We start from the raw sequence: 16,995 nt of genomic DNA, 5'->3' as shown, positions 1-16,995 counted from the left end.
AGCTTTTTGCATGCATTTTTGGGACCTAGGAGGTACTATTATAGCTAGAAGCCTGTGGTCCAAACCATGTCCTTAGCTTGTTTTGAACTTCGCAAACAGAAAATCTCATATAAAAATCATGGATTACTTATTAATTAGAATAATAAGATTTTGTTCTCTCCCTCTTGTCATCTTTCCAAGAACTTAGCCAAATTTCTCTGTTAGATCCTTATCCACTGGGAGCATATACCAAGAAGCTAAACCAAGTACATGCAAACCAGAGTCTGCACCTCACTGGCCCGTACTTTAAGGCCGTCAAAGCGACCTCTTTGCTAAGTAAAAGACCCATTAATACTCTCCTGAAGTCCAATCTTGAGACCTCTATGTAAGAAAATATAGGTTTATTTACATATTTTTATATTTTTTTATATTTTTCCTCACATGCAGACTGATTTTTTTTTTTTAATGGGTCAGCCCAATATATAAAGATTTTAATAATTAAGTTAAAAGAGTACAGAAATAAGACTCATATTCACGATCTCTACTCTCATACCATATTGAAATCACCACTTATCTACTTCATTTTATAAGCTTAAGCTTATGGAACAAGTGGTGATTTCAACACTTTTCCCATTCTAATCTTCTAACTCCATGAACTAAAGAATCACGGGCCCAAACTTAGCCGCACTCTAAATGGCGTTGCAGTTTCAGTTGAACTCAGACATCCGAGGTGTAATGTTTCGAGAAGTGTGGGCACTGCTCATCTTCTTTAGCCTTGCGACAGAGTTGTGGCAAAGCCCAGTCTTTGCTTTGGCAGCACCCTTCCCATGGTCTCCATGGCCTTCATAATTTTGCCTAAAGCGAAATCGAAATATAGGGAAGACACCAAAATGGCCACTCATGTTTGCTTGTGTCCCAAAGCTCCCAAGCCCAAGCAAATATCATTTCTAGTAAAAAACCTTCTTGTCTCACCATTGCATGTCATCCCAGTTTCCCACTCATCTTAACTTTCCTATCTATTCTCTGCTCTCTTTCATTAAGGTGGTGGCCCTCCTCTTGTCTTCTCCTTTTAGAGGAGGAAACCATGCCATGGAGTGGATGGGCTGAAGTGGCAGACATGATCTCCATATGTAAGGAAAAGGATGAGAGAGAAGTGAGACAGATGCAGATTTTACGAGATAATTGCTCGAGTAATCCTTTTGAGATGAATGCCTTTTCAAGATAAGGGCAAAGCGATACCATTCAATAAAGCATTAGAAGTACATAAACAAACCTAGGCTTGAAGTATAGGATATTGACATACTCAAGTAGTTATGTTGAGTGGGATTGCATGGCTGTGTATAATGCTCTTAAATCGAAGGAAAGAAAGGCCATGATGTATATGAGAAGTGCGTGCCATGTATTGGAATTCTTACATGTAAAGTAGTATGAGTGGAAGAGCAAACCGACCATATTTAAGCCCACCATTCTCGGCTTTCAGCATGGATCTTAATGATGATATTTTCAATGAGAATCTTTTCTTTGTGATGATATAAAAATTTAATCTTTCTTGTCTCTCAAGTTTAGAAATTTGGGCATAAAGAGTCGACACTACATCATTAATTTCCTTCCATAATGACGACCTCGACTTGACTGTAAAAAAAGAAACAGTTCGAGGGGAGAGTCAAAATGTGGATCTTGTACAGACATATACAAAATGGGCGAAGGTGTGAGTGCGGACGTGCGTTACCTTGAGTCGGTTTTTCCAACTAGCCATTTTGGATAAAGTCGTAGATTGTGACAAATAATATTAGAGAGAACTCGGTTTATAATCTATGTGAATTAGAGGACTTGCAATACGAGTTCATGGAGACTGACTACGGATTGATCGTGGTGTTTGCGATTAGATTTGAATAAATTTGAATCTTTAGCCTGACGAAGACGTCAGGGATTGAACGGAGGAGTATGTGAGGACTCGTGCGGACGTGCGTTTAGTCCTACATCGGTTATTCACCGAAAAGAACTTACATACTTATACAGAACTAAGGAACCTAAAAACTATTTTTCGACTAACCATTTTGGATGAGGTCCTAGATTGTGACAGAAAGAATAATAAAAAACAACTCTGGGTGAAAGTGACCTTTGGGATGGGATGGGCTTGGCCAAGGCTATTCTTAGATGGTCCCAAATTGATGCGTCTCTGGTTCTAGCTTAACTTGATCCAAGACTTGCTTTGTTTGAAGTAATGTGAACAGAGGCTGAAATATTTGAAGGAAAACTCAGACATTTCTTGGGAAATCTAGTTTGAGTCTAAGTTTATTGATGTATTTTCTCCTTGAAAAGGGTTAATCTTCTACAAAAGTTTATTCTTTCGACAGGTAACAAGATGCAAGAAAGCTTTGAGTCATATCATCCATGGGGCATCTACTATATATAGATGACATAATTTGGGGTTGAATCACATGAAACTTTACATATATTATGTGGAACTTAGATAAATATGTCGTGCCGTTTTCTTTTTCTCCATGCTGCAATGTTCTCTTCTAGTTTCTCATAAGCAAAATCTAGCTTTAGGAATTAAAATCATCAAATAAGATTGAAGAGGGACATTTTTTTTCACCTGTCTATTACATTCGTATTATGAATAAATATAACTTCAGCACCGCAACAATGTCGTTGGGGATACCATAAACTACAAGATAGAATGAAAGGTAATGTCTGAAAGAGACTATCAGCAAAAGCATTTCAAATCTTTTTTTTTTTTTTGTAAAAAAAAGAAGAAAAATGAAACCATTTCAAGTCAACTTTAATTGTGTTACTGCTTGCTAAGAATATATATATTTCCAAATCAATTTCATCGACCAATGAACTGAAAAATAATTGGCTTTGGAACAATATTCCTCGTAATGCTTTGCCCCTGGCCTAAGAAGTTCCTAACTATCCGGCTGTTAACAGCAGAGGCTACTCATGGACTGTAACAAAATTGGATCGAAAATGTTCATCATCAATTTCCACAGCATGCACCAGGGAAGGGTGAAATTTGTAGCAGTAACACAACTGAGATGGTCTGGAGGTGAATCGGAGAAGAACGACGAGAATAAATACCCGAACCGAGCATCATGACACCAAAGTTAACCTAAAACTATCACAATTTAGCTTGCCAGGGAAAAAAAAGTGAAGACTGAGTGAAAAGTTCATGGCAACCCCTAGAGAATAACCATTATGCATCTGGATATCCAATGCAACAGGAAATTAACTCTGAATATTAATTTCTAAAGACATCGAGACAACAAACTGCTACTGATTTCATATATTAAATGGATTGAAGGCTAAAGAATTTTTACATTGTGTTGCATCAAACATGTTGTTCACTGCAGGACTTCTGATAAGAAATTACATGGTCAGCAGCTGCTTTGACATCTGGATGTTATTGCTTTCCCAACAGAATATATCCATATACTGCCATGAGAGCCATCTTAACCTTTTCAAACAATTGAAAACCCATCACTTGCAATGGCCTCATTTAGTCTTTGTTGCACATGATCACCATCTCATTCACTTTCTTTCCATTATCGAATTTGAAGCAACTTTTAGTTTACCTCCCTTTCAGATATGCACCATATAGTAGCCAAACCTAGGTCTATATAAAACACCAGATAAGTTCGTAGCATGATCATATGTGCACATTATAGTTGTTGACCTATTCCTTATCGCCTTAAGCTTTTGCGGACATCGTATCAAAGCTCTGGTTGCTATAGGTCATGAGTTCAAATCTCCTCAGCAGCCGACCATTGAAAGATCAAGGACCGGTTCGAATTTCTGCATGTCAATCTGAAATCTAGCTATATGCTTGCGCACACGTGCGTGAGCAAGTGTGGGGGTGTCCACACTCATGCATGTGCCTGTGTGTGCAATTCATGTATGTTCTTGTGTGTCTGTCTTAAATGGTCAACAATTATAGTACTATCGACAATTATAGTGCAATATTAGCTCATCATTGTCATCATCTTCCCCACAACTGAAGTTAATTAGTAGAATCTCTCATATTCATCTCAGCAAGTCCAATTTTCGAGCACAAACAAGCTGCTTTGTTAGTTTGCAATCCTTAGGAAAACATAATCCTCAACAAATATGATGTGGCTGCATATATGGATGCAGTCCCTCGACCGCACCGCATTGCTAATACATGCTTACTATATGCGGTCAGACCACATATGGACTTGGAAGGCAGGCCACTTAAAATTGTGTAGCTGTATATGCAGCCTACTTAGTATTATGGGCCATGTTGCTGCCCTATCTTGTCTGGTTTTGTGCAGTTGGAGCAGCTTTAAGTTGACAAATATACTGGATGGCAGTCCTAGGCAAGCTGAATATGGGTGTTAAGAGTGTTAATATATTGATCATGCTATAACTATTGCTATTAGGTATAACTATCAATATTCATTATGTCTAGTATATTTTATTTATTCTTAAATAGTTAGAAAATACTAACCACATATGTGTTGTTTCTCTGGTATGGGGGTTGATTTGGCCTGCCGATGCTTGGTACGCCTCTTGTATCACATACTGATTCGGTACTGACATAGTATCGTATAGTTCGTATGCACTAGTACCGACTAGCACGGTAAATCTTGTAGTAAACATTGAACCTATATCTTCTTGAGACAACCAGAATGTAGAGTTGTGAGATTTCATAAAAAAGCAGCATGCATCTTCATGCAGTCATCCACAAGAATGAGAAATCTTTTTTCCACACAATAATTTATCCGCTGACAGCTGCACTATTTTGTGCTTGCCCAACAGTTGGTACAAATTTTCAGTCTTCTGGATTTCTGATGTTCTGGTTTTCATTCCATTAACAAGCTAGAAAACACAAGAAAATATGATAAGAATAAACAGCTGATGCGTGCATATACTTATTTGCATGCTTATTTAAGTTTTAAATGCTCTCGTTATCCTTTGAGAAGTTGTCCTCAGATTCGACAGTCATCATCAGGGCCTTCCACAGAGCAGCGAGGAGAAAATAAGAGATATCCCATGTAATGCATTTCCAATCATTTACTCTCCAACTTCAGTTGCTTTAAGGAGTGGATCATCTGTGGTCTGTAAATGCCATGCAAGTGATGATTAGCTTGATGAACTAGATTCACCTCTAGCTTCAATTGTCATTGTTAAATCATCTGCTGAGGTATGGAGAGAAGATTAGTCCTTATAGTTGATATTACTCCTATATTTTTTTTCATTCTTTTGTAAATATATAATTCGCAGAAACAAATTCGGCCCTCATACGATCTGTATCTCGATCCATGCGAGTTGCAACAAAATAATTATTTTGTTTTTGTTTAGTATGTTGTTTTACATATTTTAATTATTTTTATTTATTAAGCTTAAATCTAGCTAATGTCTCATGATGATAAAGTAATCTATTCGCTCTTCCGAGTTGCCAAACTGGGTTGTGCAAATTGCAATGAAGTTTTCAGTGTACCTTCCCTGGTTCCAGATTCTCTAAAACGTAGAAAACTTGGGTTCTGAAAAAATGCTGTATTAAAAGTTGCCATCGAGAGAAAGCAATACATCAATGTTCATGTGCACATGAGGATCAATGATATTAAGAACAGTTAGTATCGGAACCAAGAATTCTTAGCACTTGTTATCTTTCAGAAAAAGAGTTGGTTTACAGACCCAGACCTGGCTGAAAAAACTGCAATAATTTGTCCAGTCCAGAGAGTTAAATTTTCTTTCATTTGCAGCAAGCTTTGCCATCTTGCTGCTCATACTGGTAGTACTGGCTGTTATTAAGTTGTTATTTGGTATTCCATAACATTTATCATCCATGTTATTTTGCCGATGATTCCTTGGTATTTCTAGGAAACAATTGATATGAAAAGATGTGAGAGATAAGAATAAAGTAACCACTGATTGATGCAGCTTCAAGCATCTTCCTCTCACCAAGAGAATAATACCTTACCTCAGCACAAAACAACAATGCCCATCACCAGTACAAGGACTATCAGACAAGACGCATGCCCTTCAAATCTTGACACATTTGGATGTTCATACTTGGACCACATAGAGCTCTTGAGGTTCTCATCCATGAAAGAAACCCCCCAAGAAGCCATCACATCATCTCACTTGTTGCGGCATCCATTTCCCACATCCCTTGCATATTGATAGAGAAATCCCAACCCAACCAATGCAATCACTGCAACTCACCAATCCTATTGTAATCATATCCTACCATCAGAAGGTGCACAGCATCTCACAAAAAGAACTTTAGAACACCTATGACTACATATGATGGATAAGGTGCAAAAAGGAGAACCTTATGAACTAAAGCCTGTTCCCACAGCCATGGGGGGGAAGAAGAAGAAGAAGAAGAAGAAGAAGAGAGACTCAGATGCCCCTCTCAAGCATTGCCCGGACTCTGGTAGGAAGCCCATATAGCCTGATGAAGCCAGCAGCGTCAGCCTGGTTGTAGATGAGGCCGTTTTCAAATGATGAGATGTCTTCCCTGTACAGGCTGCATGGGCTCTTCCGGGTTGCAACACTGACCGACCCCTTGTAGAGCTTGAGAACCACTGATCCGGTTGTGGTCTGGGTTATCTTCTGCATGAAGGCATCCATGGACTGGCGGAGCGGATCGAACCAGCGGCCGGCGTACACCAGCTCAGCATACTTGAGCGCGAGCATGTCCTTCACCTGCATGGTCTCCCGGTCGAGCGTCAGGGATTCGAGCTCGCGGGCTGCTGTCCATAGGATGGTGCCACCAGGCGTCTCGTAGATGCCCCGGGACTTCATGCCAACCAACCGGTTCTCCACCATGTCCACACGTCCGATCCCATGCTTACCGCCGATCTCGTTGAGCTCAGAGAGCAGGGTTGCAGGGGAGAGCTCTTGTCCATTGAGGGAAACAGGTATGCCTGAATTGATGCCAATCTCCACATATCTGCAATCATTCAACTTAATTTTATTCGAGTCATACATGCATATATATATATATATATATATATATATATATATATATATATATATATATATATCAATTATTGTGATAAACTACATAGTAGCAGCAGCATCTACACGAAGCAGTTGGCTTTGTATTGTCAGGACTGTAAGAAATACTCGTATGCATCGTTTCTTTTGCAAGAACATCATATGTAGAATATAGCAAAAGAATGCAATGAGCAAGAAGCCATGGACCAAGAAGCCATGAAAACTTGTCTTGTTCTCAAAGGAAAGCAATGATTCAATAAACTCATAATCAGTCCGGATATGGAGGTAGATTATGTGTATCTATTCCTTTTTCATCCATCTCTGGTGCATGACGTGGAGGTAAACTGTGTGCGTGCATTTAGAAAGTGCAGTAACTATCAATCCAGAAGCTGCAGCCTTATATCCATTTGATTTGTACATCGCAGGCGACCGGTGCTTGCATATATAAGTTTTTTGCCCCCAAGATATCAGAAGTACGAGAAATTAGCCATTCTCGGCTCAAGGAAGAGGAAAGGGAGAAAGATTCAAAATAGCAGGTATTCATCAGTGACTACTGTATGCTTCAAGGTTTTTTTTGAAAAAAAGACTAGATCCAGAGTTGTTCTTGATCATCTCGTAAGGGTCGGTGACCCAGTCATGAGGACTTATAATGTGACGATGGATGCTGGCTGGCTCAGCAAGCTAGTGCAGATTTGAGTTCCAATGGCATCCCCAGCAAGCTAGTGCAGATTTGAGTTTCAACAGGCTGGGATGCCATCTTACCGGCCTTGATCTACATGCCGCAAGGCCAGAGCAAAGTTGCTTCACTCACTGGCTGGTGGAACCGATCTGGACATCTACATACCTAGCTGCTCCATTTAGGCATCTAATTGGTCCAGACACCTAGCAAACACCAACTAGACGTATATCTCTAGGCGATTAAGTGGATTCTATGTGGCTCCTTCAGCCGTAACCTCACAAACTGAAGCACTTCCCAGAGTACAGCCATCCATATCTATATTAATATGAATGACATGTACACCATTTAATGTAACAGAACAATAAGTTTTATTAACTCATAAATATCACTTCTACAAGTTACCTAAGTAATAAAAATTTCAAGGAACAATCAAGCAGCCTTATTCCACATGGGGTTGCCCATGCAAAGAGATTACTTTTAGGACCATTTTGGAAAGAGATCTGATATGCAAGAAACTGTGTTTGGCTATGCAACAATGATCATACAATGAAAATATGTCAATGTTAGTGTTTACTTAGTCTAGAAGCTTGAAGAAGTTAGAAGTTAAGACCATATATATATATATATATATATATATATAGAGAGAGAGAGAGAGAGAGAGAGAGAGAGAGAGAGAGAGAGAGATTACAATTTTGTGAAGAATCTATTGAGTCTAACTTGAGCAGTAGCAAATTGGATATGAGGACAATCATTTCATTTTTCCTTCTTTTTCCATTAAACAACATAAGCAAAATGAATGGATATATGAAATACGACTATGAAATGTCCCTTCTAATTTTAGGTAGAGTTGATGAATTATGGAGAACTCAAACTCTAATCAACCACCTACGATGACTAGGTGTCTCATCTAAGTGGATTGTGGGTCTGCACAAGACTGCCTAGAAGCTCAGGAAGACCATGCAAAGGGCCACCATTGAATGGTAATAAAAATGTGTTCAGACAAACTGGATCATTTAGCACCAATATCAGCTACAGTTTTTAGATTAAAAAATCCACCTGGAGATTACCAAATTCCTAAAACTCAATGCTACTAGTTATATAGAAAAACACTGTGAGACATTTACATTAACCGATGGATTAATCCACAAAAGATGAGGGCACTTACTCAGGTTGATTAGATGCATCTTCTGGGTCAACGGTCATCATGTACATATCCTTCTTTGGCTCATTTGCGGGGTCCTCCAGAATGTCTCCCTTCAAAATTAAAGAACATTTTATCATATTTTCATGTTTTCATCGACAGCAGCATTTTGTAATGGTCTAAAGACTTGAGAAAAAAAGCTTAAACACTGCTAGCATACAATAAGATAGTACTAGAGATAAACCATTGTTATGCCTTCTATTCACCATTCCTAGTCTGGAGAGCTTCCAGTTCATATAGGATCAATTTAATGCAATGTAGAAGGATAGAACTCTAACAAATTCCTCAGCTGATACAAAGTTATTTACATCTGCAGGGAAGAGACACTGGTTTAGGAGGAAATTGCTTTCATAAGATCAACCACAGCACAACCGCACAACAGCATCAGGTATACAGTCTGTGCTGATCTCGTGATTCACAACATTTTGGAGGTACAGGTGTTATACACATAAAATGCAGTATTATTTCTAATCTTTGAATCATTTGTTCCTTCCACTTTCCAAATATTTTATAGCTCATAAAAAATGAAAGGTAGATTATAGATGCCTGACAAAAAGAAAATTTTCTCTGAATAGGCTCATATATGACACCAACAAAGGAGACCTGTCCCCAAAATCCCACGACACACACACACACACACACAAAGACAGTCCCAGCTTGGCAAATTGCATCACGCCACAGCTGACATACCCATTCTTCATGACTGGGGGTGTCTTTCTGGGATTCTGCCACTTTTCTATAGGATTTCCCTGTATGCAAAGTGAATAAGTTACAGAGAAAACTTAAGCAGTACATCTGCACAACAACAAAAGAACTTGAGAATGCTAGTCGAAGAAATAAACATGCAAACAATAAAACACAGGATAGCAACATCAAGATAATCATTAAATGGTTCTCCAGTGACTTGGTGAAAAAGTCAAGATACCTCATGGCTAAGGTGCCATAGATTCCTGTCTCTGCTATAAATTGATTTCTTTGAAACAGGAACAGGAACATTGTGTTTCTTCGCATACTCGATAGCATCTTCTCGACCTGTGATCTCCCATTCCCTCCATGGTGCCACAACTTTGAGTCCAGGATTTAAAGCGAAGAAGGTAAGTTCAAATCGAACCTGCAGTCATAGTTGATGGCACAAAAAATGATAATTAAAACAGCAAACATGTGGAAAGCATTCTTAGAAGCAAAAAAACATACCTGATCATTTCCTTTTCCTGTACATCCATGTGAGACCGCATCCGCACCAACTTCTTTAGCAACATCAACCATTGCCTGTCATTTAGTGTCAGATCCATTAGACAGACTTGGCTTACTTTCAGTATTATATTTTCTTAGTTTAGCTTTAAGATTATCAAAGAATAGTTTAGAAGTTTATGTGGTGAGAAAAGAGTTACAGAGCCTTTCAACAAGCATGTTCCTGAGTATTGGGGCCAAAAGAATTGATGAATATTAAGGCATTAGGCAATGTCAGTAAGGACAGCACATTGCTGCACTATATATTTATTTATGTACTTCATTTCAAAGATCTTAAACAACTAGCACCTTTTATTTTTTGCTGTCAACTAACATCCAATTTCTGCAGATAAAAAGTTTCAGCAGTGACATGGCAAAAACATTTTCAACATAACTAGAACCATGTCAGCCTTAATTCAAGCCAGCTGCAATTTAGTTCTCCTCACGAAATGCAGCATGACTAACAACCAAAATTTTGCTAATCTTCATACTCAAGATAAGCTTATGTTCCTTCTGTTACTGCTATCAAAATCAATTTCACCAAAATTTCAGTAGATGACTGAATACTAAAGTTCTTTAATTCCCTACTATATATTTTTAGAAGCTTGCATGACCTGTGAAAATGAAATCACCTAGTTCCCCTTCTTTCTTCCATTCAATATACCATCTTGTCCATCGCACAAACTGATCTGAGCCTCATCCTCAGTTTATCATTAGAGAAGCTGCTCTATAATGGTTTCATCAATTTGAGTGAATGAGTTTAGTAACCAGATCATTAGTTTTTAATGGAATAACAGAACAATGATTACCTTATTTTCTAGTTTACCCATAGCCAAGTGTGTTGTCCCATGTTTTGGCCACATTATTACAAATGACAGACTCTACACTATCATCTTTTGCTGGGTATGCAGCAAAATTGTCGCTATAACACATGCCACTGACATCCCTACCTTTTAATGTCTTTTGCAACAGCATGTCTTAATCAATCATCAGCTTTGCTTTATTAGTCTCTTTCCACATATTAATATAGTGTACATTATTATGTCCTCTATGACATTCATATGTTACATGAGACTATGACAGGGAGCAAGGCACATAGGCTACTATATGAATACTAATGCCACAACTACTGAATTTATTGAATTGTCAAAAATCATCCAGTAGCTGCTCCTCAAGTTTCATGGCAATCTCCATTTGTTGTATCCCTGCGCCCATCAAAAGCTTTAGATGACAACTCAGCAATATTGTCTATACTTTATGGTCTTAAATTATGAATTTTTTCAGTGCTTTGAAATGTCTTCTTGGGTCCAACCTCAAACAAAATAAAGAAGATGGAGATTTCCATGTCTTTTCTCCAATAACAAGCAGCAAAAAAGGTTGAGGTGACACAGGTTTTGGTTGATTTAGCTCCCTCTCTCTGTGCATGCCTATCTAAGATTCTATTGGCTTTTTTTAGTAGCTGTAAAATGGCTCATTCATGAACTGATTTCTCAATTTTCATACTTATCCTAATCCACTTGTGTTTTCATTTTGATTTTTTTTCACCTGCATCATTAACTTAGCGTTCATTCATTATGAATACTTTTTATACCACTCATTTAACTATCTTTGGCTTTTAAGGGGTCTTTACTCTTTGGAACCTAAAACGATGCTTCCTGCAGTGCTGTACCTGATTCTACTGGCAATTTATAGATGCATCCTTCCACAACATTATATCTTCTACTTCAGGGTCAAACTATGAGTCAGTATCAAACCGTATCTTGTAACAGATACCACGCTAGCAACTTAATAAGCATAGTACAAGGGAGCTCTCGATCCTTTGTATAGTCCATGTCCACCAGTATGACTATTTATAGACCAGCTTCAATGTGTGCGACATAGATAAGTAATTAATAAGCAACAGTACTATGCTACTTTCCCTTTCTATACTTGTGCCAGGGATGGGCAGAAGCTCTTCTACTCTCTTGCCCACCCTTTTCTACATTTCTAAGAATCTAAAAGGCTTGCTTAAGCTTCATTTGGCATCATTGCCACCTTTTCGTTTTTACTTCTTATTTTTGTTTCTGATTGTTTCTGCCTTGGTTTCAGTTCTGAAAATTGAAATTTGTATTGAGAACTAGGATGGGCAGAAGCCACGCTGAATATCAGAGTGAGGGCATGATCGACCCCAAGTCTCTTGCATCAACACGAGACTTTACCAACTCAGCCTGTTGACACCCTAGAAATATATTTGGTGATTGCAATTTATAAATCAGAAAAAGAAATAAGAGTATAAGACATTTCTAAAGGTGGCCGCACTGTTTGATGGCAATGACACTAGTGGCGGCAATGAGGTGGTAATGGCACCAGGCATCAATGGCAAGTGGTGGTGATGATGGATGACAGGGAGGATGCAGTGATGGTGGTAGTGGCAGCATTGGTGGTGGTGGAATATGACGGTGTTGGTGATACCAAGAAAGGGCAGAGGTAATGATGGCAACGATGGTTGTGGAGGCAACTACAGTGGAGACGTTGTGGTGATGGCCTCAAGGGGTAATGAACATGGAGGTGGTGAGTGGTGGTGTTAGCAATGATTAGCAAGGTGTGGAGAGGTAGTGGAGGTGGAGTTAGATATTAGATTGTGATAAGTTATAGTTTTAGTTTTGCTCTCTAAAATTTTGGAAGTGCTGGAGGAGCAGGCTATGATGGCAGTTTGTCATAGGCAGGCACCGGCGAGTGGCTTATCATTGGAGTTTTGCATCTTCCTATAATAAAATATAATGAGATAATTGTCCCTAAGATCCGCAAGCATTAAAAAAAAAGTTATTAGGTATTAACCCACAATCTACAGACAGCCACATATCGATTCTCTATAATCATAACTAATTCAATTGAAAATAAAAAAATTGAATACTAGATATACATATGAACATCACCTTAGCAATAACAGGGCGAGCCATCGAGGTCCCAAGCAAATACTTCCTTTCATAGACAGCCCCAGCTTGCAAACAGGGGAATATGTAATCTCTCACAAATTCCTCTTTTAGATCTTTCACAACAAGTTGACTTGCACCACTGGCTTTGGCTTTTCTTTCCAAGCCATCCATCTCCATGACACCCTTAAAAAAAAAGACAGGCATGTTTGATAGATGATTTCTGAAATGAATACTTGGAGGGAATTTATGATAAACTAATGGCCTGTTTGGGAAGATCCTGCAGGATCTGCCATGATCCGCCGGAAAGAAAGCTTATGCACTTTTTTTTTTTTTTTTGGGGGGGGGGGGGGGGGGAGATAACCCACATGCTCTCCCCCCCTGTGCTCTCCCTCGGGCCAATCCTGCAGTATCCTGTAGGGTTGTACCAAAAAGGCCCTAAATAGTAAAAGTTTTAGTTGATGTTGTATGACTGAAAAATGGGGTAACCTATTACAAATTCAAGTGAGGAGAATTCTAAAAGTTGTGTTATTTGATGAAATGCATGAACCAAATGAGGTCTCATTTAGAAATATGAAGGACGGTTTGATGTAGAACTGTGGAAGCTCTGAGATTATTTGAAGTGATGACTGTAAATGGAATCTTTATGATTATACTGCATGAAATTCGATTTGTTTAGGTGCTTGTGCCTTATAAAAAAAACAGTTAAATAAAAGTTGATGAACAAAAAGCCACCTACTTCATGATAGTATATTACAAGAATTATACAGATCCGGTGGTTAAGTGATATATACAAACTTAGTTTGACTTTGTTAGATCATTTATATGTACGGTGAAATGGGGTGCCCTGGACAGAGCATAAATGGATTTTAACATGTCGATACCAAGAAACAAGAAACAGCATATTTTCCATGAGGCACCTCTATGATACTGTGTCCATGGTCAATGAAAGGGAATTAGAACATTTATACGACATGTTATTCTTCCAATAACCTGAACATGAAGAACATTGGTTCATGGAATGTGATGATACATGGTTTCATCTAGAACAATTGTGGTGACAAAGCTGTTCAACAGAGAGGCAATATAGTTGTGAAATATAACTGAAAATTAGTTATTGGTTAGATATTTGAAACAGCATATTTTGTTCAATTTGTGCAATCTTGGTCACAAAGCATGCAGAAGTAATTTGAAGGTGCCATCTAATATGTGGTAGACTATTGAATTGATCGAGTGCATGCAACTTTGAAAATCAAATTTTCGATCATGCTTGAGGGTAAAACATATCACCTCAGGAGCACTAAATCATGAAATAATATCAAAGTATATGATTCCAATAAGAAATCAATATTCGCTTGTTTATTTATTGCAAATTGACAACTCATTCAGTCACTTACTTGACCAACATCTGCAGTGAAGCAAACAACTTCACATCCATAATTCTCCCTGCAATTCATAGATGACAGAGAATGAGATGATGGGAAATGCAGCATTAAGTGGTCGGCGCAAAGAGAATAAGGCAATTACTCCTTGTCCTCCAACTCAGAATTACAATGACAAATGTATTTATATAAAATCTCAAATCACTGGAGCACCATACACTGCAAGTTCTTCTTCTACATAAAAATATTTATAGCACAAGAGGGATTTAGATTAAGTTAAAATGACATATAGCGAGTAAGATACATTCTATGCAAACCATGACCTATACCTTAGCCATGGGACAATAACTGATGTATCCAAGCCACCGCTGTAAGCTAAAACGACTTTATTCAACTTTCCACGCAATCCGCTACCATCATGACTGCCATAAACATCAGTTTTTCCAGAAAGTACTGCATCCGTCCCTTTTTCACCAGCCAGTACACACTGAATAGCTGCATATTAAAAAGATGGGGAAAAAATTAGAACATATAATGCCAGTAGCAGAAGAAATCACCATGAGCAACCAACCTAACAATGTTTGTCAAATACAACCTAAAGCAAGAGTTTAGATGAGTGTAACTGATATTTATATTAAGTTGATGGCGGAGACATGTAAAAAGATTCCCCTTTTTCGGATGCAGAAATTAGTTCTCCAATGTGTCTCCCTTCTTTCAGGTAACCACCGGTCATTAGACTTATCAAACAGATATGAGAGAGAGAGAGAGAGCATTTCAAAAGCATGATTTTCATATGCCCTGTATTTTCACTTAAAAATAAGCAAGATGTCAGATTATAATATCTTTGACCCATCTTACTATTTTAAAGGCATTTTGCAAGAAAACCATGCTGAAAAAGTCTAAAACATGGTTCAAACTTCAAAGCTTTGGAAACTTTCAGTTTCAACTGAAATCGATCAAAAACCAACCTTTATTTTGTTTTGGCAATGTTCATACCGTGTTTGTGTGTATGCATTTAAAACTTAAGTGCATATGTAATTGACAGAAAACTAATTCCAAAACAACATAATTTATTCACTAAGATCAAAACAATTCGCTGCGCATCACATACCTTGGTTCCGAGTAACACATATTTGTCGTGAATTCTGGTGAATGTTCACATGGCCACAGAACCCACTCAACCTTGCACCCACCTAATAAAGTATTAACACTGTCAGCACATTGCACAGAGAATATAAAATTTATATCAGAAGGATAAACAAAATGAAGCAAGTCAAATTACAAAAATTCAACAGCTTCAGCACCTCCTGGTGGAAGTTGGAGCCCTTAAAGCAGCATATGTTATCCCAATAGGTGGGTGTTCCTTCAAGAACAGAAAATTTTGGTTAACAAGGGATCATAAGCAAAACATGTCAGACATGCAAGGGCTCGCCTAAAATGAGCATAATTAATCATTTCCTCTCTTAAGCTAACCAGTAAAGAGAAATGTGAAAACAATTCAGGACACGTATATTGAATAAATTGCAATCTTTTTTTATATTAAATTAAAATTCCTTACCCATAAGTTCTTGCATCATTTTTTCTGCATGTTGTTTCATTAATGTCTAATGTTTTGAAATTTTGAAGCGCAGCTACAGATGGGAACCGAACAGGTTTCCTCAGAAAACTCGTAAAATAGAGATTCTAACTTCAGCTTTCAGAGAAGGAAAAGGCCTTCGTGGGAGATTTGGAGAGATATGAAAAGAGAGCAGGACTCAGAGCCAATGGAAAGGGATTATTTTTTCAACAAAAAACTAAAACAAAGGTCGCGAATTAAAAAAAAGAAAGAAAAAAAGAAAAGAAGAATCATGTGGATCCAAACATCCAAATCAGCACAATCTCCATAAAAATATCATCTTTCAGCACCTGAAAACCGAGGAAAGAAAGAGAAATCAAAGAAAGGGAGCAAAGAATCCGAGTTACCACAAATCCTCGGTCGATGAAAAGAAATCTTCGAAGAAGAAGAAGAGGCCCCAATAGCCTGCAGCTGAGCCATGCAAAGATCTCCCCCAATCCACCACCACCTCCGGGCGACGATTGACGGATCAGAAGCAAACCAGATCTATGGCTTCGACGAACACAAAACCTTCGATCTCTCGCCTCTCTCTCCCTCTCTCTCGGAGCTATAAAAATGGCGAGAGGCCGGCGGAGGGCGATAGGAGTGCGCGGTTTCCTGGACCCTCCTTCCACGTACACTCACGCGTACCGTCCATCATCTAATCAACGGTTAAAGACTCAGAAGACGTGGGGAGGATACACGCTGTTCCCCGCTCTGTCCCATTCGGGAGAACCGCCTAATAGCGGGACACGTAAGCGGACAGGTCGACACGTGGCCAATCTGACGGTTGTGAGAGGCTTTAGGCTTCTGGGCCGTGCTCCCGCAGGGATAGATATCCCTTTAGCCACCGCAAGAGCCGCCGCACGCGTGATCGCCACCCCTGAGAGAAACCTCCTACACGTCCCCCATTCATCGACGAGGCGTCCTAATCTACAACTGATTTTTTCGTGATTCGTTCGTTACTGGATACATTTCCCATTTTACCCCCTTTGAACCGGCTGCGCTTCCGGTTTGTACATTCTGGGGGATGAGTTGGGGCGGTG

At 38.8% G+C, this 16,995-nt stretch overlaps 1 protein-coding gene and 1 long non-coding RNA gene across 7 annotated transcripts; one reads left to right on the top strand and one right to left on the bottom strand.

Annotated features, from left to right (window-relative positions):
- Positions 1–5,903: 5,903 nt before the first annotated feature.
- LOC103708537 (argininosuccinate synthase, chloroplastic-like) lies at positions 5,904–16,995 on the bottom strand. Its single transcript, XM_008793500.4, has 10 exons — positions 16,318–16,995; positions 15,660–15,718; positions 15,467–15,548; positions 14,685–14,850; positions 14,371–14,419; positions 12,977–13,159; positions 10,026–10,100; positions 9,757–9,942; positions 8,796–8,884; positions 5,904–6,904 (listed from the first exon to the last, which is right to left on the bottom strand). The coding sequence occupies exons 1-10, from the start codon at positions 16,388–16,390 to the stop codon at positions 6,352–6,354; spliced, it is 1,515 nt and encodes a 504-aa protein (XP_008791722.1). The 5' UTR covers positions 16,391–16,995; the 3' UTR covers positions 5,904–6,351.
- Positions 6,293–12,088, top strand: LOC113462821. Of its 6 annotated transcripts, none has more exons than XR_005513672.1 (6): positions 6,293–6,385; positions 6,478–6,872; positions 7,377–7,487; positions 9,148–9,219; positions 9,816–9,925; positions 11,346–11,409. It is a non-coding gene; the product is annotated as an uncharacterized LOC113462821 (long non-coding RNA). The 6 variants fall into 6 exon arrangements; XR_005513670.1 differs by lacking the exon at positions 6,293–6,385 and adding an exon at positions 11,682–12,088 and having other exon boundaries at positions 6,735–6,872; positions 11,346–11,452; XR_005513669.1 differs by lacking the exons at positions 6,293–6,385; positions 11,346–11,409 and adding an exon at positions 11,682–12,088 and having other exon boundaries at positions 6,735–6,872.

The sequence above is a fragment of the Phoenix dactylifera genome, chromosome 10 (genome assembly GCF_009389715.1).
Source record: "Phoenix dactylifera cultivar Barhee BC4 chromosome 10, palm_55x_up_171113_PBpolish2nd_filt_p, whole genome shotgun sequence".
In the NCBI taxonomy this organism is placed as follows: Eukaryota; Viridiplantae; Streptophyta; class Magnoliopsida; order Arecales; family Arecaceae; genus Phoenix; species Phoenix dactylifera.
This window is presented reverse-complemented; position numbering and strand designations above follow the sequence as displayed.

Bases quoted from the DNA above. Each gene is read 5' to 3' on its own strand.
- LOC103708537 (XM_008793500.4), bottom strand. From the start codon at position 16,390: ATGGCTCAGCTGCAGGCTATTGGGGCCTCTTCTTCTTCTTCGAAGATT. The intron at 9,943-10,025 runs GTATGTTTTTTT...CTATGACTGCAG, and splicing joins CAGGAAAAGGAAATGATCAG to GTTCGATTTGAACTTACCTT. The intron at 8,885-9,756 runs GTATCTTGACTT...TTAATTTTGAAG, and splicing joins TATGGCACCTTAGCCATGAG to GGAGACATTCTGGAGGACCC.